The 27,285-nt window shown below is 43.2% G+C and overlaps 1 protein-coding gene across 1 annotated transcript in view; it reads right to left on the reverse strand.

Annotated features, from left to right (window-relative positions):
- Nucleotides 1–27,285, reverse strand: part of ANO2 (anoctamin 2) — a 556,059-nt gene that overhangs the window by 325,765 nt on the left and 203,009 nt on the right. The window contains exon 9 of the mRNA XM_007937086.1: nt 22,163–22,227. Within this exon, the coding sequence (XP_007935277.1) occupies nt 22,163–22,227 (65 nt within the window). The remainder of the gene's footprint in view (nt 1–22,162; nt 22,228–27,285) is intronic.

Here is a 27,285-nt window from a genome sequence, read left to right on the forward strand (position 1 = left end):
TTCCAGCCATATTCAACTACTCGCAAACCTTTGAATTGTGCTTTTTCACCCATTCATGACCCGAGTTCAAAGCCTAGCCAATGCTTCTTGTGTACAGCCACCACCCATCTGCCAATGGAAGCTTGCATGGTGCTATGACTCTGAGCAGGTTTCAGCAGAGCTTCCAGACTATGACAGATGAGGAGGAAAAGCCTTGTGATCCACTTCTGAAGCATCAGCAAATGAAAGCCCTACAGATCACAACAGTCTGACCCACAACTGATCATGGGGATGGTGCAGGGCTGCTCAGCATTTCACTCCATCGTGCATGAAGTTGTAATGAGTCGGGGCCAGCTTGATAGCAACTAACAGCAGCAATATGCCTTAGTCCATCTTGGTCTCCTTGTCTGGAATATCCATCCCATGCTCTTCCTCATCTACCCACTGCTATGGAGTTGATTCCTACCCATAGTGACCCCATTGGGTTTCCCAGGCTGTAAATAATACAGAAGTAGATTGCCTCATCTTCCTCCCATAGAGCACGTAGTGGGTTGGAACTGCTGATCATCTGGTTAGCAGCCAAATACCTTACCCTCTATGCCACCAGAACTCCTCCTTCCTCATCTAACTGATATCAATTCATTTTTCAAACCTCAGTTCAAGTTTTGCATCTTCCAGGGTCTTCTCTCTCAGATTTAGTAGCCTCTCTGTTGTAGAGCCTATAGCACATATTCTGTCTCAGTACCCATCACTCATCTGCAGGTCTTAGCTTACTTACCTTTTCTTCAATTGGACTTTAAGTTCTTTCAGAACCAGGACTTTTCATTAGCACTGCCTAGAATGGTTCCTGCTATAATATAGGTGATTTAAGAATAACTGAGTAGATTGAATGAGTGGATTAATGAGACAGCACATCACATTACACAGGTGGTGCCTATTTCCTGCATTGGAGTGACCAGGCCTGACCAACTTGGGCCATCATCACTCCATCCTGAGTTAGGCTCAACTCTTTGACTCTGCCTTTAATTAAGCTGTCAAAGCAGGAACCTCAATATCAGGCATGCCCCTGATGTGAGTCCCCATTCCATTCACTCAGCTCTCCATCCTCTAAGTCCCCTCTTTGAGCAACACAAATTAAATGGATGAAGAACTAGCAAATCTCCTCTGCTCTCTCCCCTCACTTCTTCACAAAAAGGAGGAGCCACACTCCCAGATGTCCTACTCAAGAGTAGTGCTTGGTCCTTGGAATCTAAGAAGTTGGTGAAGCCTCTTGGAAAAACATCAATTGGAAAAATCCATCACTGGCCAACCCTCCCACAGGCCTCTTCCCTGCCCAGTGCACTCATTGCCTAAAGTCTACAATCCACCAGTTATTTACATCTCAACCCTGAGTTTGGGCATCTGCAGTTTAATTTGAGCCATGGATTTGACATGGTTGTTCTCTGTTTGAGTATCAAGAGCATCAACAAGCTTCCAGGTTGAACTCTGTGTAGCATTCCCCGGTCCCACCTAGACCCTGGGCTTGTAAATGCCTTCTATCACTTTCCAAGATCACCTTGGGCAGGGCCAGACCATGGTAACTTGTCCCCAAGGCCAGAAGATGTTACTAGGAGTGAACAGATACAGAGACTGGTAAGGACAGGGTATGAAAGGAAAAAGGGATAGAGGCTGGGGGTTTTTGTAAGAGGGAGGAGAAAGTTCAAGGAGACCAGAGAGACTTAGAGGGAAACATACACAGCTGGGAATCCTGGAGATAGTTCATGCCCTGGGATGTGTGGGAAGGGCTAAGAAGAAAGCCTTAGGGGAGCCAAGATTAGCTCTGAAACACCTTTCCAGGAATCAGGTTCCAAAGCAATGGTAAACAGAGCTGTCAGGGGCCACCAGCCCTGCATGAAAAGGAGAAAGAAATGGAAAAGAAACAGCAACTATGACCTCAGACTTTCAGAATCACCCTCATAGTCCATTAGCTTCTATCACCACCACTCTTCCTGCCAAAAGTAACTTCACCTACATAGAGTCATCCAGACCCCATCTTGTCCATCCCCAGAGGCTCTGAGGATCAAGGGCCAAAAGTGAGGAAATGGGTAATGGGAAATGGCACAAGAAGATTTTGATCAGGAGGCACAGGGTTGGGCTATTTGTAGCTCTTTAGTTAAAGAAGACCACTTTGCATCCCCTCCATCCGCACTGCTCTCTGGTCCTGCCTGCTGATGCCATGGAAGTTGTTCTGTCATCTTTCAGATAGAGCACCTGTCTGCCTCCATCATATTTCTCACCCACTGTCCACCTATGAAATTCCTCCAGTCTATCCCCATTTACACACACGCACACAGAGAGAGAAAGAGAGAGAGAGAGAGAGAGGGAGAGACTTCCCCTGCACCAACCCCAGCCAGACAACTCAATGCCATTTGAAGTAGCAGTACCCAAGCTGGGCCTCTGGGCCTTCCCAAAGAATCAGCCCAGCCCTTGTGCCAGATCCCCTGCCATGCAGCTGCCATCCACCCTCCAGGCCAGCAGCCCTGAGATGCCACGCAGACTTTTCCACTCATCCAGAGCTTCTTAAGTGCCTCTGATATACTCCATGTGTCCCAACAGGAAAACACACACTCATCAACTCTACAAAATGCTCCAGATGTGATCAAAGCTGGAGAGGCAAAAGAAAACAGAGATGGGGATGTTCAGGAAGAGGGAAAATATTGAGGAGAATAAGAGAGAAACCCAAGGATGAGAGAGTAAGGATTTCCCCTGTGCTGCAGTGAGTTCAATGGATGGAGTCCTGAACTGAAGTTCAGACTCCTGGGTTCAAACCTCTGTTAGTTCAATGTGGTCCCCCTGTGAGACCTTGGGTCTTGCCCCCAGAACATCTCTAGGATCAAGTTTTTATCTCTGTAAAGCTGTGGAAACTTAGACCTAGAGAGATGTTACAGAGCACCTGGCCGAACCCTCTTATTTTTAGGTACAGGTTATGTGTAAATCGTCCTGCCTAGAGCATCACCCACCACCTCTAGTCTCACACACCTTTCTACCTCCTAGTCACTGCTGCCTGTATTATATTTCAGCAGGTGATAGTGGCACAGATTAAAGACTCTTCACATGAAGGTGGTCTCAGACATGATTCCCTTGACGCCCTGCCTCATTAGTTCTGTTCTGTTAGAGGATCTCAGTTACTCTTTTACAAAATGAGGTAACCAGGTGGGGTAGCTTTCAAGGATACTTCCAGATCAAAAAAAATCCCTAAGTCCTCATCATCTATGGCAATACCTCCTTAAGGAACCAGGTCAGTTTTGTTCTCAAAGATCTTAGTGCTCCATTACAATCTCATCTGAACATCTAACCAGTTCCTTCCAATATTCCCTACCAACCACCTTAGGATCTCTGTCTTGAAACATCTTTGTATCTCACCAGCATAGGTTCCCTTCCTAAAAAGTAGCAAAGCAGTTAGGATAATGGGTTCTGGAGTCATGCTGCTTGAGACATAGGGGCAAGTAACATATTTACTCTTTACTTCAGTGTCCTCATCTTAAAAATGGTGACATGATTGTGCCAACCTCTTAGAGTTACAATGGAGATTCATGAGATAATGCATACAAAGGGTATGTGAAGTTGAGTGCATGTTAGTGATGGTTATTATCATTCCCACTAAATACAACCACTACTGATCAACAAAGAAGGATGGTTCACACCCACTGGCTTACAACCTAGAGAAATCTGTGGGTTGGCTAGGATGTGGAGGAGTGAGGATAAGAAAAGAAAGGTGGATCCATACATGCATGCTGTACACACTGCCTTGAGGACATCCATAGGAGAAACCTTCTTCTCCTCAGAACCCGCCTCCACCTCTTTACACTGTTTGACACAAAAAGTACAATCACATGCCTGAAACAGAAAAGCCTCAGGTCCTTTAGAAGTAAAAACAAACCTATCATACCAGCACCACCCACACATAGGCACCCACATACACTGAACCCTTCAAGGACTTACTCTTCTTGTTAGGATAAAGTCCACAGTACTTAATCAGCCTACAAGATGCTTCATGTCCTAGTCCCTGCTTCCCTCCCCAGTCTGGTCTCTCATCTCTCCCTTCACAGAGCTAATTCTACAGAACCTGAGGCTTCTTATACAGGAGCAGGGCAGTGTAGCACCATAGAGAGAAATCTGACTCAGCAGCTAGACTTGGGAGATCAAATCTTACTTCTACTACTTACAGCTGTGGGACCTTGGGCAAGTTAATAACCTCTCTGAATCTCAATTTCTTCATTAATAAAATGAAGATAATAGTATCTATCTTAAAGGATTGTTATGAGTTAGTAAATGCAAAGCTGTTTAGAACAGTACCTGACACATGGTAAAGACCATGTAAGTGTTATTTATTGTCATCATTCCCTCATCTTTGCCCTGTTAGCTTTGACTCATTTATCAAATCTTAGTTTAAGTGTCACTCCCTTAGAAAGACCTTCTCCAACTCGGCTGGGTTTCCCTATACCTATAGTGTCATTAAGCCTTATAGTTTCCCTATAATAACCCTGGTCACTCTTAGAATTAACTACGCAGTATGTGTCTCCCTGCTAGAATGTACACTCCATGAGGTCAGACAAGTGAAGATCATAGCTCCAGATTTGCCTGGGACAACACCCAAGGTTTATACCAGCTGTCTCAGCATGGTAGATGGGATTATTGTTTAGTAAACATTAATTCCTCTCCCCTTGACAGTATATTCCTCAGCTCTATGGATTTGCAGTTGGTTATGTGGCTTAAGTTGGCTAATATGATGTTAGTAGATGCTTTAAAATGTATTGAATGTTTCTATTCCTTTCCTTGTGTTCTTGTGATTCACCACAGTAAGATGCCCCAGATAGCTGCCCATCTAAGGAACAATGGACACCTGAAGCCAAGCCCAGCCAACTCTTAGCATGTAGAAGACCTTTCCCAGTCAACCCAAAGACATATGAACAAGAGAAACAAATGACTGTTTTAAGTGACTAAGTGTGGGTTGCTTTGTTATACAGCATTATTATAGCAATAGCTGACTAATATACTCAGCATAATTATGAATAGTATTCACTTTCACTTTCAAAAGTGTCCCACTTTAGATGATAAATTATATGATTACCCAAAGTCACTAGTGCCTAAGGCACTTAACTGCTAACCAGAAGGCTGGCGGTTCAAACTCACCAGCCACTCCTTGAAAGGAAGATGGGGCAATCTACTTCCATAGTGATACTGCCTCGGAAACCCAAGGAGGGGTCACTATGAGTCAGTCCAACTCGATGGCACATAATAACAACAACAACATTATTTTAACTCTAACACCTAAAATCATGTCTGGCACAGAAAAGGCACTCAATAAATATCTTGGACTATATTGAATTGAAGCACATGCTCTCTTAAGTCTCATTCTTAGTGCATTGAGTCTTGATCTTAACTGGATGGGGAAAGGTCTGAGTTTGGCTCTACCTTTTATTTCTTTTACATTGTCCCCATAGAGATGCTTTTGGCATGCTTGTGTCTGGCTAATGGATCAACAGAGGGCTTAACCTCACAATTCACAGCAGTCAAACCCTCAGAGAAGGGCTAATCTATCCATATGGGGATACCATCTCACAGGATTTGACAGGAAAGGGAAATAGATAATGGTTAGCAAAAGAGCCAGAAGGACACCAGCCACAGAATGAATAATCTACGTGAAGCATCAGGTAGGCTTTTAGGCAACTGAGTGCTCGGACTGGGACAAAGAAACACCCTTAGAATACGGAAGATGCACTTCTCTCTGCTGAACAGCTTGCTTTCCTGCCCAAAAGTGGAGGATTGGACACATTATCAACCTAAGGAATCACTTCTATTTTGTTAGAATTGATAACAACTTGAAACTTTGCCATTTCTCTTACCCTCCTCCTGACTAAAATGCCCAAATTAAAAGTTCAAAATCCCCATCCTCCAATCCTCTCTGTTTCTCTCCTAGCCATGTTCAGTGAAATATAGATTCTGGAAAAGAAACCAACAAGGCCCAGCAAGCCATTCTGAGGTCTGAGCCCTCTAGAAACATTTTCTGAGTCCCTTCTCCAGGCTGTGTGACTCAGTCTGAGTGCCACTACCCCTCCACATCTGAATCAACCAATTTGCCAGAGGCAGAGAGCAAGCCCTGGCAGTTACCCAACTACCAATGCCTTTGAATACCTTGAGATAATCCCAAGAAAGTTACTAGAGGACAGCAGTCTCCTAGGCAGGAATCTTTTTTTTTTTTTTTTTTTTTTCCTTGCTTGCTTATGTCTGTGACTTCCAGACCCACAAAATGTCGTGGTTTTCCATTTCTAAAACAGAGGCATGTGCCTGTGCGAAAAGCCTGGGCGTGCCAGGCTAATTAAATTTAGCTATCTTGTGGTTGTTGTTGTAACGTGTGTTCCGCCGATGTTATTCAATGTGTTAAGACGCTTTCTGTTTATGTTGGTTACATACCCATGCGGTGTGGGTGGAGAACATCACTCAAGGGAATATCATTAGCAGGAATGGGGAGCTTGGGGTTCCAGAGACACGTGGCGGAACAGTGGCTCTTGGGATCAAACAGTTGGGCTGTGTCCATGGTAACTCATCCAGATGCTTACCCTCCCTCCCGCTAGGGTAAGATCAGCCCCTAAGATCTACTTGAGGTCCCTGACTCCCACAGACAGGGTTGCATCTGCCATCACACATCCTACAGGTTTTGTGGAGGAAACACAAAGATTCTTCTCACTTTTTGAAGGGATTGGGGGAATTGCAGCAGGTTTAAAGGCACTGAATGACTTGTTCATAATTTGCCTAGGAGAGAGGGTGAGAGAAGAACCTTGATGTGCTCACTCTCATCTCACAGCAAGGAGCAAAGTAACTCTAACTCCTTTAACCTTTCCAAGCTCTGCCTGCTACCTGCCTAAATTCTAGAGAAACCACCTGCTAAGAACAAAGATCAACCAGTTGCCATGAAGTTAATTCCAACACATGACTACCCAATGTGTGTCAGAGCAGATCTGTGTTCTATAGGGTTTTTAATGGCTGAGTTTTTGGAAGTAAACTGCCAGGCCTTTCTTCTGAAGAACAAAGAGGTATGTTCATAGTGATGACCCTATCATCAAGCAGAGGTTGACTATGGTTGTTGTGTTCCACTTACCAGCAGACCACACAGTGTTCCCTCCAAGACGGGTAGTTGAGGAAATTAACACTAGACAGCTAGAAACCCAGCTCTCTTCATAACCAGGTGGATGAAGCTCTAGACTACCTTCTGCTATGTGGTAAAATGGAAAAAAACACCCATAGTTTCTGGGGTCAGACAAGTGGTTTAAATCCCAGAGAAGTGAGTTCTTGGCTTTAGGAATCCCTTTACCATACTCAGCTGAGTATCTTCACATGTGAGCTAGAGTTGGTAGCACCTGCCTTTTAGAGTTGCTGGGCAGCACAGATATCACTCATGTAAAGTGCACAGGTACTGTGCATTGATTCACAATTTAAAAACAAACCAGAAAAAAAAATATTTTTTTGTTAGGATTATACTACATTTGTCAAAACCTTTGAGTTGAAGAACTGTGTAAAATTTGCTACTTCTGTGAATATTGTAATTTTTTCCCCAGGGAGCAGATAAATAATAGCTTTACTTTACCAAATCTGTGCCTGTCCATTAGAGTGTTTGTGTAACACTGTTTCATAACCTTCACAATAATACTGAGCAGCAGGCAGGACAGGCATTATGATCCCTATTGTATAGCTAAGGAAACTGAGGCTCAGAGAGAGAATGGCTTGCTCAAATATTACATCAATGGGAAATAAAGCTGGACCTAAAACTCAGTTCTTTTCATTCTTAACCCACTGCTCCTAGTCTAAAGGAATGTCCCTAGGCAAGTACTTCTCGATATACATGTTCACATTATACACCTTTTTAACTTAGTAAGTGGTCTCCTTCTTCATTTTCTTTGTAGAGAAAGGAGTTCCTATTTGTATAAGTCTGTCTCCATGGATATGCCTTTCCAAATCTTTGATCACGTTACTTTCCCTTCCCTGAAATCTTTCCAGCCTGGGTGAGTTTTTCTTTAGGCACAATAACTTGAGTTGGACATGTGAGGCTTTAACATGATTTAGTAAATCACTAAGTGATGGAATCCTGGTCTGGTTTCTAAAATATTTTCTGAGAATTTCTAGGATCAGAGGCTGCTGTGATACATCATGTGGATGTTTCTACAAACAGTTAATAATCACCCCTAACAATCTTTGCTTAACATATGGCTGATAGCCCTAAGCCTATCATCACAGACCTCTAGTTAGGGGGTCAATTTTCCCCAGGATCTTTCCCATATGCTACACATTCATAGTTACTTTTTTGTAAAACTTCACCTGTTTGGCCCTTCATTTCCCAGAAAAGCCCAGTAGTCATCTACAAACTTGGAGATTTCACTTTGAACATGCAGTCCTTGACAGTAGGGTCATACTTAATTCATCTCCATACCCTCAGAACTAAAATTTTATGCATGGACAGAGTAAAATAAGGGTTGACTCAGATATTATATTATGTAAGGTAGATGTAAGGGTCCTCCTCTGAGTTCCCAGCCCAATCAGTCCCAAGGAGGGTGATCATGATGATAAGGCTGTTTAAAGACCTCATGGCATATGAAGAGGTATAAAAAGGACTGGGAATGTTTTGTGTGGAGAACAGAACACTTATGTATATAAGAATTGTTATGGACACAGTAGCTATTTTCATATATTTAGAGGGCTGTCCTACAAACAAGTGCACTCTTGTTCCATGTGACACCAGGGAACAGAACTGGAAGCAAAAGAGTGGGAGAAATCAGCAGAGTTCTCACTCTGGCTCCATGACCTCCTAATGGGTGGAAATGGCCAACAGGGAAACAAGCTTCCCCTGAGCAGGGTGCTCCTGGTCACAAGAAAAATCAAGCAGAGGCTGGCCATTTGTTAGATGAACATGCTATGAAATGAACTCTTCATTACTGCACTCTGGGGTCAAGTGATGAGCTGGCTGACCTCTGAGCTTCCTTCTACTGCTAGGATGCTATGGTTTGTCACCAGGAGTTTGGATAACTGAGAGTTTATTATACACAGTACCAAAGCAAATAATAATAAATTTTAAAAAATAAATAAATAAAAACCAGTTGTTTTTTGACTTGCTGTCAAGTTGATTCCAACACATGGCTATCTCATGTGTGCAGAGTAGAACTGTTTCATTGGGTTTTCAAGATTGTGATCTTTCAGAAGCAGATAGTCAGGCCTTTCTTCTGAGATTCCTCTGGTGGGTTCAAATTGCCAACCTTTCAGTTGATAGTTGAACACTGTTCCATTTGTGTCACACAAATAAGACTCCACACAAGGGCCAAAAAACCAAAACACCAAACTCACTGCCATCGAGTCGGTTCCAACCCATAGCTACACCTCCTTGGGTTTCCGAGGCAGTATCTCTATGGAAGTAGATTGCCTAGTTTTCCTTCTGAGGAGTGGTTGGTGGGTTTGAACCGCCAGCCCTCTGGTTAGCAGTCAAATGCCTTAGGCACTATACCACCAGAGATGAGAACTTTAAACATACAGCTTTGTCTTATTTTTTCCAGAATAATAGCAGCTTTTCTCCATCCCTGGGAAACAGGACATGGCATAAGGGTTATAGAGGAAATGGAGGTAACTGTTACATGGAATCCTGAAAGGCTATGGAGAATGTGTTCAGCTTCTTTGTGCCTTGGCCCCTACCATCTGTACCTATGGCTGAGACTACAGGAAGAAAATTTGATAAAAAACAGCCACCACCCACAGAATGCTGCTCTGAGATGTGAGAGGCTACCATCAGGAGACTGAGACAGTCTTTGGCCGTGGAGTTGAACCAGAGCTGAGAGCCCCATAGTCCAACTCCTATTTCCAGAGTCAACCATAAGACCAGCAATCTCTCTTCTAGAAGGTAGAAACGAGTTCAGTGGCACTCAGTAGAGGGAGGGGGCAAAAGAAGACTAGGATAGAACATTTTTACATCTAGATTTAATTAGCAGCCTGACTGATTTCACAATCTATTAAACAGATGAGAATATAACAGCACAGAGCATTATCACCCTCCTTTCTTCTCTGCCTCAACCAGCTTCTGCCTGCTTTCTTCTGTCCACTCTGCTCTCACATTTTCAGAGGGACAAGAGAAATATCCTTCAGGCCCATGAGATATTCCTCCCTTCTGGCCTGCAAACTATTTCCTAGCTAAATCCAATACCTCAAACACTGCAAATACTGAAATGTTGGTCCCACACTTCATCTCTAATCAGCTCCCTCTCTTAGATCCAGCCTCACTTCCTTTTAGCACTGGATTCCTGGCTTACTTACATAGCAGAACAAGAGACATGGGCTAGGATGGCACAGAATTCTTATAGATGAGGATGCAAATCAAGCTCTTGATCTGACCACTCTAATCAACAGTGAAGAAGGAGCCATATCAGGCTAACAATATATCCATATATAGGACAGTCCAGACTGGAGATGAACACATATTCAGGACCTTTAACCTCCATCCTTCAGAAACCAATATTTCCAATTTCAGTGCCACCTCTTCCATGAAACCTTCCCTTTTTATGCTAATAGCAATCACTCTTCATCTATTGTCACCTACCATTGTTTTCATTGTCCTTATAGCCCTTGCTTCATCCTGCCTTATACATATCCTCTATTTAACTGCTAGATTCTTAATGGCACAAAGTTTATCTTATTCATTTATGCTCCTTCCCATGTTGCCAAGCACACTGTTAGCGTTTGTAAATATTTATTGCAATGAGCTGAATTGCCTTTATAAATCCCAGGAAAGGATCAAGGGGAAGGCAGTAGGGCTCAGGAAATAATTAATCATGGGTTGATCAACATTTCATTCTCTCCCTTCCCTCCCCCAAACCAGCTGTGTCCAGTCTTTCCTAAGCCTGGCCTGCTGAGAAGCCTCCTAAGAAAGAATGTGGCCCCCTCTACCTCCCCCCCTGAAGGGATTTGGATGGGTCACATTTCAGGAGGGTAGAAGTGGGGCCCAGAGACAGGGAGGGAGGGATCAAATCACACAGCCTGCTGGTGGTAGTCCTGGGGAACACTGGCAAGGACAATGGCCTCTGTCTCAGGGCTGTTGTTAACTGCCTTCAAGTCGGCCCCCAATTCAGAACGACCCCATGCACAACAGAAGGAAACACCGCCCAGTCCATTGCCATCCCTATGATCAGTTATGGATAAGACCATTGGGATCCATAGGATTTTCATTAACTGATTTTCAGAAGGAGATCATCCGGCCTTTCTTGCTAGTCTTTCTTAGTCTGAAAGCTCTGCTAAAACTTGTTCAGCATCATAGAACAATGCTAGCTTCCACTGACAGATGGATGGTGGCTGTACATGAAGGGCATTGTCAGGGAGTCAAACTCGGATCCCCCACATGGAAGGCAAGAATTCTACGACTGAACCATTGCCCACTGCCTTGATGTAGAAGGGTTGTCATTGTTGTTATGTGCCATCAAGTCAGACCCAACTCATAGCGACCCCTTCTTGGGTCTCCGAGGCAGTAGCACTACGGAAGTAGATTGCCCCATCTTCCTTCTGAGGAGTGGTTGGTGGGTTTGAACCACCAGCCTTCTGGTTAGCAGTCAAGTGCCTTAGGCACTATGCTACCAGAAATTCCTGTGATATTAGGCTAATGAACAGGCTCTTCATCAGTGAGATTCGAGAGGACTGGGATTCTAAGATGGCAGAGATATGTTGCAAGGTGAGGGCACAGTGTCACCCTAGCAGTCCACCAAGAAAAGCAGACACAAATGAATAACCAAAGGCTTTTGAGATGATACTGCTGCCACCAATATCACTCTCAGATAATTGTGGAAGCTGCTTCATATCTCCTGGCTTCAAGAGAACTCCAGAGCTTCATGCCTAGATCTGATTTAAGTACAGGAAGCCTTACTTGTGGAGGGGGCATCCTTCAAAAAGATGGAATGAAAAAGGGCCATTTGCCCCTCTCCAGACTGTAATCCTGATTTGTTGTAGTTAATGCTGCCTATGGATTATCCCGTTGGTAGATTATCCAAAGTCAGCAGGCTATAAACTCCTGGCCCTAGCAGACTTCTACTCTGCTCTTTTCCTCACACTGTCATGGACAGTCAGTGGCATATGCTTAGAAAATGCAATGATTTTTGTACATCAGCTTCTGCAACGGATAGTCAGGAGCTTAATCAAACTCAGATGATTTTAGAGCCTATTGTTTTGTCTCATTTATATCAAAACCTACAGGCCAAGAAAATCAGCCTGTGAGCAGATGTTAATTTTAGAGGAAAGACAGGCTATGGTCCTGGATACCGGATCAGACTTATACAAATCAAAATGCCCAGGCCTCCAAGGTTCACCAGAAAATAATGGAAGTTTAGCTTCTGGGATCTTGGGGCATTAAACCAGAGCACAGAAGGCAAAAATCAACTCCTTTCCCTATGACAACCCTCTTATTGATTTCTAAGAGTCAAGGGGCAATAACAGCCATTTCCCTCCATCTCAGGCATCATTTCCCCCTGTTTTCTTAGACACAAATTTTGTTTCTCTCATGGTACAAGAGCTGCTGCTTGGAAGTTTCCAGAAGACTCTTCTGTGAGTTGGGTTACACTCACCTACCTGAGACCCTATTGAATACCTTCCCAGGGTTTTTCAGACAACTCTTACACACCACACACACACACACACACACACACACAGAGCTCAGGCCCGCAGGTCCAAAGGTTTCTAAAGCAAAGGTAAGATCCAGGGTGGAGAGGCTGCTGGGCTGGGAGAGATCCATGAGCAGTCTCACAGTGCAGCCTGCTGGGCATGAGTGATGGTGCAGCCAGGTGGAAGGAGGGGGCAGGGTGCAGGAAGGGTGCCTTGCCTGCCCCCATTCACTCTCAACATCCAGGAAAAGAGCCTTAAACCCCAAGACTCAAACTCAGGCTTTAAGACCTGTGGAAGGGGAAGGATGGCTAGTCCAGAGGCTTTTAAAAGACAGATTTCTCACCCCTACTGAGCTTTCAGCTGCTCAGTGGAAAGTGTTTTGTCGTTGTTAGGTGCCATCGAGTTGATTCTTGACTCACAGCAACCCCATGTGGCAGAATAGAACTGTCCCATAAGAATTTCTTAGGCATAATCTTTATGGGAGCAAATCACTAGGTTTTTTTTTTTTTTTCCACTGGGTGGCTTCAAACTGCCAACCTCTCAGTTAGCAGCTGAGCATTTAGCCATTGTACCACCAGGGCTCCTTGGAAAGTGTTTTAGAATGCCTCAAAAGACTGGCATTGGGAGGGGCATTATGGTTCCATAGGAGGAACAGAAGCTCAATGCTACAAATGTGGAGCCAGTGAGGGCCCAAGGAGGTAGGAGGGCAATGCCTCAGAGAGGCCTTTGTGTGAATTATCATAATCAACTTGTATAAGATTCCCCTGCTTCTGCCCATCTCTCAGTATAGACCACATTGTTCAAATTCTACTTGAGACACAAGGAAGGTACAATTTACATTAGAAATCAGTCATGGAATAAAGCCTGTCACATAGTGGAGGTCAGTGAGGCTCAGGGAAGAAGCCACTGTGGCAGTGCCGATGTGAAAGATGCTGGGCTATGTGGGTGAAGCAGGTCCCAACAAGGGTTGGCAGCAAAGATGGAGAAGTGGCAGGAGAGAGACATAGTGCTGAAGAAGCACCAACAGGTCTTGGTGTCAGACTGGGGAGTGGAAGTGAAAGAGAGGGCATACAGGGACCACTGAGGTCCCTAGCTTGTAGAATGAAGAGGAGGAAGGAGATGTCTTTGACAGAATCAGAGATCATGAGGTGGCCATTTGGGAAGGGAGTGAAAAGTGATGATCTGGAGTAGAACCTGCTGAATGAGGGTAGCTCTTGCATTCTCCTCACATTCTTCACCCCATTTGCCTCTTTATGGGCTCTCCAGGTGCCTCTATTGGCTTCCCTGCCTCTGATTGCCCAACTATGTCCCTAATGCCTCTGCCCCCTTCCCTTCCCTTTCTCCTTCCATTCTCTCACTGCTCACTTTTTCTCTTTCTAGTAGCACCTTGAGATCAGGGAGGTCCTCATGCCACTGGGTAGACAGTGAAACTCTCCACCTTACCCCTCACACTGCCCTGTGTCCTTTCTTGTCTATCTTCCGTTGCCCTCCAGCCAGTGGTACCAGGAGATGTCTTAAGTTCCAGCCTTCCCCTCCCCTCTTGGGAGCTACCTGAGTGATCTGTTCTGTGAGGAGCAGGGCACAGCCTCCCTCTGCACTCCAACACACTATGCCCTGTCTAGACAGATTTGAGCTCTATCGGGTTTCTAGAATCCTCAGGAAATGCCAGGCCCAAAAGTAGGGCTCAGTTCCAAAGGCAATTCTTTCCTGCAGGTGAGGCTGCTTTGGTGGCCAAAAATGAGTGCATATTGGAGCCATTTCCACTTAGCTGGCAGCGAGTCACCTGAAGCCTCAAGGGGAAAGACTAGGCCTTCTGAAATGGGAGAATTTTTTCTTTTTTTCCTTTTTTAAAAAATTGTACTTTAAAAAAATGAATGGGTAGTTGGAGAAAACAAGCGACAGAGTGGGTGGCCACTTGAGATCCAGAGAAAAAGATCAAAGCCCACCAAGAATGGAGGAAGCAGCCTTGGTGTGGCCTGGAAAACAGTCTAGGTGGCCCATGCTGCCTAAGAGGAAGCCAGAGAATGGGAGGTGCTGGGCAAGGGACTTCGATCACAAGCACCCCAGGACCTTGCTCCCCAACCCAAGCATTATGGTTAATACTGTTCAGCTGGAACAACCACTTGTTGTCAGGAGATGTCCAAGCAAGCTCCCAGATCCCTGAGAGGCTCATCACATCTCTGTATCTGTATAGGAGATGAACCTGCCCAAACTCTGGACCCCATGCTGCTTTCTTTCTCCAAGAAGAAGCTGGAATTCCTCCCTCTGGACTCAATCCTTCTGGCTGCTGCACCTCTCACAATCCCAGCCTTGGATAATTAGCCAGGAACACTCTCTATATTTGGATGCTGATTAATTAGCTCATTAGAAGAGCCACAATTGACTGTGTAACATTGAGTCCATCAGGTCAGCCATGGGGCCTCCCTCTGCAAGTTCAAGTCTCCCATCTTTTCCAAATGAGCATGCTCTACCAAATTACCTCTAAGATTCCTCAGTTTAACCTCTCAGTTTAGGACAAGCAGGATCCTGAAGACCAAAGAAGGACTACAACTTCTCTAAAGAAACAATAGCACACAGTGGTGGGATATGGACAAGGACCCTCAGCACAGGCAGTTCCCACTTTACAGCCTTGTCTCCCAACATAGCAGCCAGGAAGGAGGCTGGGTTCAAGAAGCCTATTGGGTTTCTAGAGCCCTCAGCCCATTTTAAGCTATTCAGACCTACTGCATTCCAGTAAGTCCTCACAAAGGGCTTCTCACCAATGTCCTATAGAAGCTGAGGCACTGGACATCATTTCTAGGGGTAGCATTAAAGGGAGGAATTCCAAGACCAGTCTCACTTCCTTTATAACCTGGAGAAGGCATAAAAAGCCTATATTCCCAGAAATATATATGAGCCAGCAATTGCACCACTAGGTATATACCTTAGAGAAACAAGAGCTATGACATGAACAGATATATGCACAATCATGCTCACTGAAGCATTGTTCACAATAGCAAAAATATGAAAACAACCTTAGTGCCCATTAATGGACGAATGTGTAAAGTATGGTCACACACACAATAGAAAACTGTTGTTGTTGTTGTTGTTGTTGTTATGTGCCGTCAAGTCGGCCCTGACTCATAGCGACCCCTCCTTGGGTTTCCGAGGTAGTATCCTTAGGTTTCCGAGGCAGTATCCTTAGGTTTCCAAGACAGTATCACTACGGAAGTAGATTGCTCCATCTTCCTTCTGAGGAGTGGCTGGTGGGTTTGCCTTCTGGTTAGCAGTCAAATGCCTTAGGCATTATGCTACCAGAGCTCCCTAATAGAAAACTATGCAACATTAAAGAATAACGAATCTGCAAAACACCTCATAACATGGATGAAACTGGAGTGCATTATGCTAAGTGAAATCAGACAGTCACAAAAGAACAAAAATTATAAGAAACCACTACTATAAAAGTCAAGAAAATATTTACACACAAAAACATTCTTTGAAGGTAACCAAGGGTAAGAGAGGAAGGGAGGGCAAATCACTAACTAGAGGGTAGACATGTATTAGCTTGGCTGAAGGGAAAGGCAATATACAATAAGGAGGAGGTCAGCACAAAATGATCAAGGCAAAGGAAGACCCTGGGAGGAGCACAAAAGTTAAAGGCAACAAAGGTAAACACTATCACATACACAATCCTGCAATAACATTAATAACAATAATCTTTGAGTGGATACATAAATAGATATGCAGGCTGAACAAGGGTAAGGGGGCAAATGGAACTACATTCTTGAATATATAGAGGTTTAACAGAGAACATGAATACATTTGTATTTAAAGTGTTGCAAATATACCCATGAATATAGTATACCATACAGGGGACAAAGTTATGAAAACTTCCTAGCCACAACCAAACACCCTGAGGGAATGAGTTGCTGAGCCTGGAGCTCAGGACCATAGTCTCAGGGGAAACTAAGGTCAACTGGCATAACATAGTCTACAAAGATAATGTTCTACATAATACTTTGATGGGTAGCAACTGGGATCTTATAAGCTTGTGAGTGACTGTCTAAGGTGCAACTATTTGTCTCTCCACAGCTGGAGCAAAGAAGAGTGAAGAAAATCAAAGATACTGGACATAATTAGTCCAAAAGTCTAATGGACAAGGTGAACCCCAGCCTTAGGGTGAACCTTAAGACCAGAAGACCTAGATGGTGCCTGGTTACCACCATTGATTGCTCTGAAAGGGATCACAATAGAAAGTCCAGGATAGAGTGGGAGAAAAAGGTGTAATACACTTCAAAATCATAAAAAAAAAAAAAAAAAAGATATCCTATGCTTACTGGTCTGATAGATGTGGGGGAACCCCCCAAAACTACAGCCCTTACTCACCTTCCAAACCTTGAACTGAACTCACCACCATGGCTCAACTTTCAGCCAAATGTTAGACAGGCCTATAAGGTGAAGACCAGGGAAGTTTGCGCTCCTTAGAACAATCAACCATATGAGATTCAAAGGATAGTATTTGCCTTGGGATGAAGCTCAGAAAACAGGAAGGAATAGGACAAAGTTTTTGCTGTTGTTGTTAGGTGCCGTCAAGTTAGTTCCAACTTGTAAGTGACCCTATGTACAACAGAAAGAAACACTAACTGGTTGGGCACCATCCTCATAATCCTTGCTATACTAGAGTCCATCATTGTAGCCATTGTGTCAAGCCATCTCATTGAGGGTCTTCCCTTTTTTCGTTCACCCTCCACTTTACCAAGCATGATATCCTTCTCCATGGAGTGGTCCCTTCTGACAACATGACCAAAATAAGTGAGACAAACTCTGGCCATTCTCCCTTCAAAGGAGCATTCCAACTGCAATTCTTCCAGGACAGATTTGTTTGTTCTTTTGGCAATCCGTGGTATTTTCAGTATTCTGTGCCAACCCTACCATTCAAAAGTATCAACTCTTTTTTGGTCTTCCTTATTCTTTGTCCAGCTTTCCCAGGCATATGAGGTGATTTAAATTACCATGGCTTGAGTTAGGCGTACCTTAGTCTTCACAGTGATGTCCGTGCTCTTCAACACTTTAAAGAGGTCTTTCGCAGCAGATTTTCCCAGTGCAATACGACGTCTAATTTCTTGACTACTGCTTTCATGGATGTTGATTGTGGATCCAAATAAAATGAAATCTTTGACAAATTCAATCTTTTCTCCATTTATCATGATGCTGCTTATTGGTTCAGTTGTGAAGACTTTTGTTTTCTTTATGCTAAGGTGTAATACATACTGCAAATTGTAATCTTTAATCTTCATCATTAACTGCTTCAAGTCATCTTCATTTTCAGCAAGCAAGGTTATGTTGTCTGCATATCGCTGGTTGTTAATGAGTCTTCCTCCAATCCTGGTGCTGTGTTTTTCTTCATATAGTCTAGCTTCTCAGATTATTTGTTCAGTATACAGATTGAATAAGTATGATGAAAGGATACAACCCTGATGCACCCTTCCTGATTTTAAACCAAGCAGTAGTCCCTTGTTTTGTTTGAATGAGAGCATTCTGGTCTACATACAGTATCCTCATGAGCACAACTAAGTGTTTTGGAATTCCCATCCTTTGTAATGTTATCCATAATTTGTTACCATGTACATAGTTGAATGTTTTTGCATAGTCAATAAAACACAAGCAAACATCTTTCTGGTATTCTTTGCTTTCAGCCCATGTGGTGCAGTTAATTACTTGGTATGGATTTTCTAGCCATAGTCTTTGTAACTCCCACCCGATTACTGGGTGGGACCATGCAAATAAGATGTGTAGAACTCTGATGTTGGGATTGGTTAGTTTTATCACTCTGCCAGGCTTAAAATGAGCCTTCCTAGAGGCAGAAGAAGGGGTTCTGGTAGAACAGTGCCTAAGGCATCTGACTGCTAACCAAAAGGTTGGTGGTTCAAACCCACCAGCCACTCAGTGGAAGCAAGACTGGGCAATTTACTTCCACAAAGATTTACCACCTCAGAAACCTAATGGGGGTTGCTATGAGTCAGAATTGACTCAATAGCAGTGGATTTGGTTTTGGTTTTAGAGGCAGAAGAGGAGCTCTCACTGCCATCAAAAGAGAAGAGCTGGAGGAGAAATGGAATGCATCCTTGGACCAGAGATCCCTGGGCTGGACCTTCTTGGCAGAGATGCCTGGCAGAGAGAGATACCAAGCAGAGACAGACAACCAGCAGAGAGAGAGACACACCCGGCAGAGAGAGTGACAGTGGAACCAAGAGGCAAAAGACAGAGCAGTGGGTTTTCCAGCCCACAGAGTAAGAAAGCTGAGTGCCCTTGGGCAGGAGTCTTGTTGATGGAGTAGGGTGCAACTAGTTGTACCTATCAGTACAGCTAAAAGAGCTTTGTAACACTTGCTGGAGCAGAGCAGTGGTCAGGCTGAGAGGTGTGCCTGAGGGCATAGCAGAGGGGAAACTGTCCTGATCGAAGAACTGTATCCTGAGTGTGCATTCCTGAAGAACTGTATCCTAAGTGTGCGTTCCTGAACCTGGATTTGTAGCCTGTTACTTCCCTAATAAACCCCATAATCATGAGTATTGTCTGTGAGTTCTGTGTGGCCACGGCAATGAATTATCAAACCCAGCAGAGAAGTAGTGAATGCTGTGGGAGGGAGATTGGTGTCAGAGTTGGTAAAAAGGCTGGAGGGTGGTGGTATTTCTGGCCTCATAGAAATAAGCCTTGGGCTGTTGATAGTGATTCTGTCTCCCTCTTGTGAAGTTAGAGGAGGTCAGAAAATGCTGCCTCCATGTCCTTTTTGCAGCCAAGATCCATCTGACATCAACAATGGTAACCCTTGTTCCATGTCCTCTTCTGAATCTAGCTCGTATTTTTGGAAATTCCCTGTCAATACATTACTGTAGCCATTTTTTAATTACCTTCAGAAAGATTTTACTTATGTGTGATATTAATGATATTTCATAATTTCCACATTCTGTTAGATCACCTTTCTTTGGAATGGGTACAATTATGGATCTCTTCTAGTCAACTGGCCAAGAAGCTGTCTTCCAAATGACTTGGCATAGACAAGTAAGTGCCTCCAGCACCACATCCATTTATTGAAACATCTCAGTGGGTATTCCATCAATTCCTGGAGCCTGGTTTTTCACGAATTCCTTCGGTGCAACTTTGACTTCTTCCTTCAATACCATTGGTTCTTGATCATATGCCACCTCCTGAAGTCATTGAACATTGACAAATTCTTTTTTATAAAGTGATTCTGTGTATTCCTTCTGTCTTCTTTTGATGCTTCCCGCACCATTCAATATTTTACCAATAGAATCCTTTAATATTGCAGCTCAAGCTTGAATTTTTTCTTCAGGTCTTTTGGCTTGAGAAATGCTGAGTGTGTTCTTCCCTTTTGGTTTTCTAACTCCAAGTCTTTGCACATTTCATTGTAATAATTGACTTTATCTTTGAGGTGTCTTTGGAATCTTCTGTTCAGTTCTTTTAGCTTGTCGTTTCTTCCATTTGCTTTAGCTACTCTCCATTCAAGGAGCTCTGGTGGTGTAGTGCCTAAAGCATTTCACTGCTAACCAGAAGGTTGGTGATTCAAACTCACAAGTCACTCTTCAGAAGGAAGGTTGGGCAATCTACTTCCGCAGTGGTACTGCCTTGGAAACCCAAGGAGGGGTCACTATGAGTCGGATCCAACTCCACAGCAGTGGTTGCATTGCGTTGCATTACTCTTCATTCAAGATCAAGTTTCAGAATCTCTTCTGACATTCATTTTGGTCTTTTCTTCCTTTCCTGTCTTTTTAATGACCTTGCATGAAGTATGAATCTAGGAAAATTGGAAGTTGTCAAAAATGAAATGGGATGCTCAAAGATCTAGGCATTAGTGAGCTGAAATGGACTGGCATTGCCCATTTTGAATCAGACAATCATATGATCTACTTTGGTGGGAATGACAAATTGAAGAGGAATGGCATTGTATTCATCATTACAAATAAAGTTTCAAGATCTATCCTGAAGTACAATGCTGTCAGTGATAGGACAATATCCATACACCTACAAGGAAGGCCAGTTAATACTAAGATTGTTCAACTTTACATACCAATCATTAAAGCCAAAGATGAAAAAATTAAAGATTTTTACCAACTTCTGCAGTCTGAAATTAACCAAACATTCAATCAAGATGTATTGATGATATAGGTGATTAGAATGCAAAAGTTGGAAACAAAGAATCATTGGCAGTTGGAAAATATTGCCTTGGTGATGGAAATTATGCTAGGGATGGCATGATAGAATTTTGCAAGACCAACAACTTAATCACTGCAAATACATTTTTTCAACAACATAAACAGAAGTTATACAAATGGACCTCACCAGATGGAATACACAGGAATGAGATCAACTACATTCTTGGAAAGAGGTGATGCAAAAGCTCAATATCTTCAGTCAAAAGACCAGGAACTGACTGTGGAACAGACCATCAATTGCTCAAATGCAAGTTCAAGCTGAAGCTGAAGAAAACTAAAACAACTCCATGAGAGCCAAAATATGACCTTGATTGTATCCCACCTGAATTTAGAGACCATCTTAAGAATAGATTTGATGCATTGAACACCAATGATTGAAGACCAGATGAGTTGTGGGATAACATCAAAAACATCGTACACTAGGAAAACAAAGGGTCATAGGATGAAGGGAAATGGTAAACACGGGGAGAAAATAGGAATAGTGCTGTTACACTGTGGAGATTGCAGACAATGTCAACAAACAAATTGTGACATTTGTTACAATGTCACGTAACAACACATGTATGTATTGTTGAATGGAAAACCAATTTGCTTATAAACTTTCACTCAAATCACAACTTTAAAGACTATAATAAAAGCCTACATTCCTTCTCAGGCCAGTTGGCTTATTCCCCATGTGATTTTCCATATCTTCCCTTCTCCTGGACAACACTGTGACCACTTGAACATAACTCAAGAGCTTATTTAACCTAGGTCCTTCTCTAGGACAACTAGATGAGTGTGAAGGAAAAGAGTAAGAGAGAGAGCTCCATTCACCCCTCCCAAAGAGTAGGAAAGGAAAGAGAGACAAGAGTGCAGAAAACTCAGGGTGACAGTCATGGTGTATCAATCTACAGTCATCCGCTGCCCCTCACAAATCCACTCTGCTCCTCTGTCCTCCAGCTGGTTCCTCACCCATAAAACATGGAGCAGATTATCATAGAAAGCAGACACTCTGTTTGACCCACAGACTTCCATGGGGCAAACCCAAAAGAACCAAACCACTACCATTGAGATAATTCCGACTCATAACAACCCTATAGGACAGAGTAGAACTGCCCCATAGGGTTTCCAAGGCTGTAAATTTTTATGGAAGCAGACTGTCACATCTTTCTCCAGGGTAGTGGCTGGTTGGTTGAACCCACTGACCTTTCGGTCAGTAGCCAAATGCTATAACTATGGCATCACCAGAGTGCCTTTCAGGGGCCAAGAGGGCTGATAATAAATCTTTCAGGATTTTCATCTTCCAGGAGTCCACACACACACACACATCTTACCTGATGAGGTCAATAGGTTGAAATTTATAAAACACTCCATAACGTGCCCATTCTTGGTACAGCAGCTAAACAAGAAAAATAGGAAAACATATTAGGTGGGGAGAGGGGCAACTGTTCACCTTATTTGGTCTATCCTACAAATCAAAATTTTATCCCCTAAACACAGATTCCAGGAAAATTCTTATGAAACACCCCTAGGGAAAATGTCCAAAGACAATAGGTAAGAGAAATTGGCTTATTCCCCAAATAATAAAGGTGAACTTTATCACACTCAGAGGAAGTCCTACAACAAACATGCATAAGCCTTTCTTTCTTCCTTGGTTTTGCCTAGTCCAACAAAATGAATCCTGGCATTCATTTATTCACTCACTTAACAAGTGTTTGTTGAACATCTATTATGTGCCAACCTCTGTCCAGACTCTAAACAAAACAATAAAAAAAAAAAAAAAAGTCATTGCTGTCATAGAACTTAAACCCTGGTGTGAGAAAACAAATATTAAACAAATAAACATATAATATTTATAAGTTCCATGTACAAAAATAAATTAAGGTAAACCAAGGTAAGGAGTAAGGCAAAAAGCTGAAGGCTTAGGAAGGCCTCTCTGAGGACCTACTCAGAGTTTAAGGAGAACATTTGAATTGAAAGCTGAAGGTTGAGGAGTGATCCCTGAGAAGGAATATGAGTGCTCCAGGCACAAGAGCACTCCTCCCATGCAAAGGCTTTGAGGCAAGTGCATGTAATCTTAGGAAGAGCAGGGAAATAGTGTGGCTGGGGCAGAGTAAGCATGGGGATAATAACAAGAGTCAATGTCAGAGAATCCTGGGATGACCTCATCAATCAGGACTTGTAGGACATTCTAAAAGCTCTGGGCTTTTCTCTTAAGGAAGCCATTTTGAGGTTTACTGCAGAAGAGAGAAACTATCTGACTTAGCTGGTAGAATGCTCACTCTAGCTGCTCTGTGGAGAATAGACTGAAAGTGAGGGTAGAAGCAGAGAGGCTACTATAATGATCCAGGAAAGAAATATTGGTGGCCACAGCCATGGTAATAGTGGAAGAAGTATTGAGAAGTGGCTGGTTCTGCTTACATTTTAAATGTCAGGTTAACAGAATTTACCATTAGATTGAATGTGGGGTGAAAGAAAATGAGACCTTTGCCTGAGAGATTGAGTTAATGGTGATTTTATTTACTAAAATGGGGAAACTGCATGAAAAAGAGGGTAGGACAGATGACTCAAGAGTTTGGTTCTGGATGTGTTAATTTGAGATGCCCTTTATGCATCCACATGGAGATGTAGACAAAGCAGATGAACATAAAAATATGGAGTCAAAGGAATGTCTAAAGTGGAGATGTAAATTTGGGAATCATCACAAAAGAGATACTTTTTAAAGTCCTTGGACTATAGAATTGCCAAGAAAGAGAGAGTAGCCTGAGAAGAGACTTCAGATCTGGGCCAACATTTAAACGTCTGGGAGATGACGAAGAACCAGCAAAGGAGACAGAAGCAGCAGCCAGTGATGTGGAAAAGAACCAATAAGTGTGTGGTGTCCTGCAAGCCAAGGGAAGAACAAGTTTCAAAGAGAAGAAAAGAACCAGTAGTGCCATATGCTGCTGATAAGTCATGTCAGATGAGAACAGAGAACTGGCCATTGGATTCACTGCCTTAAAGGTCACTGATGACCTTAACAAGAATGGTTCAGTGGAGGGGTGGGTACAAAAACCTAAGTGGAGCATATTCAAGTGGTTAAGGACAGAAATAATGCATCAGACACGCCAAGTGATGCTATCCTATGGTGTTTTCATAGCAACTTTAATAAAACTGACCCATGGTTATAATTTGTGTATCAATCACAGGGGAAAATCCTCCTCAGAATATTTTAGTATAAAACATCTGGCCAACAAGCTTCACACATCATCCATCCATTAATAAAGTAATTGAATAATGGACTATCAGATATGATCTAATTTTCCATGCTGAACAGATATTGGCACATAATCATATTATATGTCTATAAATGATAGGTTATAATACATTTACTGTCTTGTGTTCTTAATTCTCCTTATGTATCACATCTCCTCACACATCACACAGAATTCACAAGGAATTCTGTCAATAAGAACCTACTCTAACCAGATATTTTGGATATGCATTTGAACATCAGTTCTAAAGAATATTCTTTTTCACCTAAGAATCTTTAAAAACATTAAAACTGAAGTGAGCTCTGTAAACTTTCACCCAAATCACAATAAAAATTTAAAAAAAAAAAAAAAAAAGAGCACAAGCTCTGCCAAAAAAAAAAAAACCGGAAATGAGAGTAATGTTCCTACTTAATGGATATAATATCTTAGTATCTCCCAACAACCGGAAAATAAAACCAGAAACTACACAAATACCAACCAAGCAAACTGCATCCACAGATACTACCGTCTGCAAAGGAGGAAACCCAGATACAAAATGGGGGTGCATACAGCATAAGAAGAAGAGGACTGAATTCATGAGTTTTGATGTTGCTTATTCCAGAGAGGTAGCTCCTAACTTGATCCTATTGTTATTATTCATCTCCTCTGTCACTACCACCCCTGCCATCTGGGTGCTTCTACTGCACTGGGTTTTGATTCCCTCTCCTGAGTGTAAACTCTGGGCTCACCAGCACCTGGTTGTCACAGTGACATCACTTGTGGCCCCAAGGGAGGCCAGCTTGCGTCAGAAGATACCAGCAGGGCTCCCCTCGAGGGCTGCAGAACGTCACTGCCAGCCTCCTAGGCTCTGAACTCCAGAACAAATTCCTCTCCAAGTCACATGTCCAGCCAAAACTGGGGTCTGGGAACACATATCTGCCACCACCCTAAAGGGGAAAACTAACAAAGCTCTCAAAAGCCAAGAAGGCCTAGTTGGCTCAGGCCTAAACTAAGATCCAAGATCATAAGCCTTAGCCTTTGGATCCATACTTGCTGTGAGAAATCTCCAGGACATCTCTTTTTCAATGTAGTACCCTCTCAGTGAAAAGCAAAATATCCCTGCACTTTTTCATAGCTTGTGGGTATAAAGAGGATGAGCCAAGAGAGCATGTGGACACAAAGGAGCAGATCATTAGGAAGCCCCTAAAAAAGAGCTGGAGCCACACAGCACAACATCCAAAAGATGATGCAGTAATTATGCCTGGATGCCCATTTGCCTCTGCCCAGACTAGCTCACACATCCTTCCATCACTTGTCCCTGGGAAGCAGAAAGCTGCAGATCCTTCCTTAGCTCCAAGAAGTTTAATCACACATGGCTAAAGATCAAGAGGGTCATGCTAAACTGCAGGATCCCAGAACAGACTAACTCAAAGTGAAGGAAGTCTTGCTTTGCCCCATGATAATGAGCATGGCGTGAATAAAGTGCCGGTAGATGGTCATGGTAATTTTGTAATGCTGCCTTTAAACTCCCAGAACCTAGGACCTTCTATTGCAGCTCTTATCAAGTTCACTTTCTTCCTTAGAGCTATACTATGCACTCTCTTCACTGACTGGCCAAGCTCAAAGTAAGAGCAGGGAGGGTCTTTAGATCCTACTTAATGAATGGTCCCTTACTTTGGAGGCCCCAGACACCAGACCTTTATGGCAAGAAGCAACAGCCCACAGGGACCACCTCATCTGATAGACTTGGAGCATACAAGTGGCAAGTTCAGCTCCCTAGGGATCCCATCTGAGAGTGGATCAGTTGATAAAGAAAGCCAAATGTTAAAACACTTTGCAAAGACCAATATCTAAGAACAGCAAGGTACCTGTGATTCCTGGTCCTCTCTTAGGTCATATGGTCCTCAGAGAACAGCTGGAGCTAAGGCAAACAGCAAGATGCCAGCTGTAGGAAACTCAGAGCCATTCATGGGGACAGGGGGTAGGCCTGGATTGGAGAGGCTTGTACTCTACTCCCAGATCCTGCATTGACCTGTTGTGACTTTCGGAAAGTGAAATGGGAGTTGCACAGGGTGAGAAGATTAATTCCCCAAGTAGAACCAAGAAGAAAAGTATCTTTCTTATCAGAAAGGTAGGCTTTTAAAATGCCAAGACTCTCTGTACTTTATCTGCTAGTGAATCACTTTATAACCATCCCTTAAAGAAGGCAAGCATCTGCAAAATCTGGAAAATCCAGGACCAAGGGTTTAAACAATGCTAAAGAAAATTACACTGTGCCTGTGTTTTCTCCTATAAGCAGGTGGAGAAGCTGCTAGCATAAGAACTAGCAGTGGCCAGGCAGACCACAGAAGACACTGACAGTTCACTTCCCTGGGATCCTCGAGGAACCAGACAATTTTGGCAAATATGGAACTAGGCAGCTGATGGAAGCCAAGAGGGACCCATCCACACCCAAGCTGCTCTCTCTTCCTGAAACTCTGGCTTTGAGGAAGGTGGGAAAGCCCTGTTCTCCTGAGGGAGGGAGCTTCTTAATTGCCTTCCAAGAGTGGGGAGAGAGAGAGACTTCCTGCTTCTTAATGGGGCTGAGTCACCGAGGTTGCACAATTGCACTAGGCAAGCAAGAATGGAAACTTCAGGCTTGCCTTAGATCCACCTATGATAAGCCTGGGCTCATTAAGGAATTCATGGGAATAGTCACAAACTTCAGTGAAGAGTGAAGAAGAGTATTCAGGTGGTGGAAGGGTGGACAGTTTGGGACACCCTTGTAAATCATCCCTGAAGTCCCCAGAGAGGCAATCGCACACAACCCTTCTCTACATTCTCCAACTCTGAATGCAGAAAATTCTCCCTTGTGTCTAACCAAAATCCTTCCTGCAGCCATCTCTAAGAGCACTAGGCCATTATGATGTAATAAAAGCAAATAAATATGCTGCACACACTCAGAGATTTTATTCTTTCTTCTTTAGGATGTGATTTAAGCACCACCCATATACCACTGAAAGCACAGAACTTAATTCGGCACTGTAGAGAGAATCCATACTACTGTACAGAAGATGCTATGTCAACATGGCTGTGAATATTGTCTGGGATTTGGACTCAGGATATTTCTTAGTCCTGACTTCACCATCATTTTTGGGCATTCTAATCAGTCTCCTCTCCTGGAAGGGCATCAATTCCTAACAAGATGGACAGAAAAAAAGCTTCCACTTCTCTCTTGTGGCTTC

The sequence above is a fragment of the Orycteropus afer genome, unplaced genomic scaffold, assembly GCF_000298275.1.
Source record: "Orycteropus afer afer isolate SDZICR_OR568_19922 unplaced genomic scaffold, OryAfe1.0 scaffold00040, whole genome shotgun sequence".
Classification (NCBI taxonomy): Eukaryota; Metazoa; Chordata; class Mammalia; order Tubulidentata; family Orycteropodidae; genus Orycteropus; species Orycteropus afer.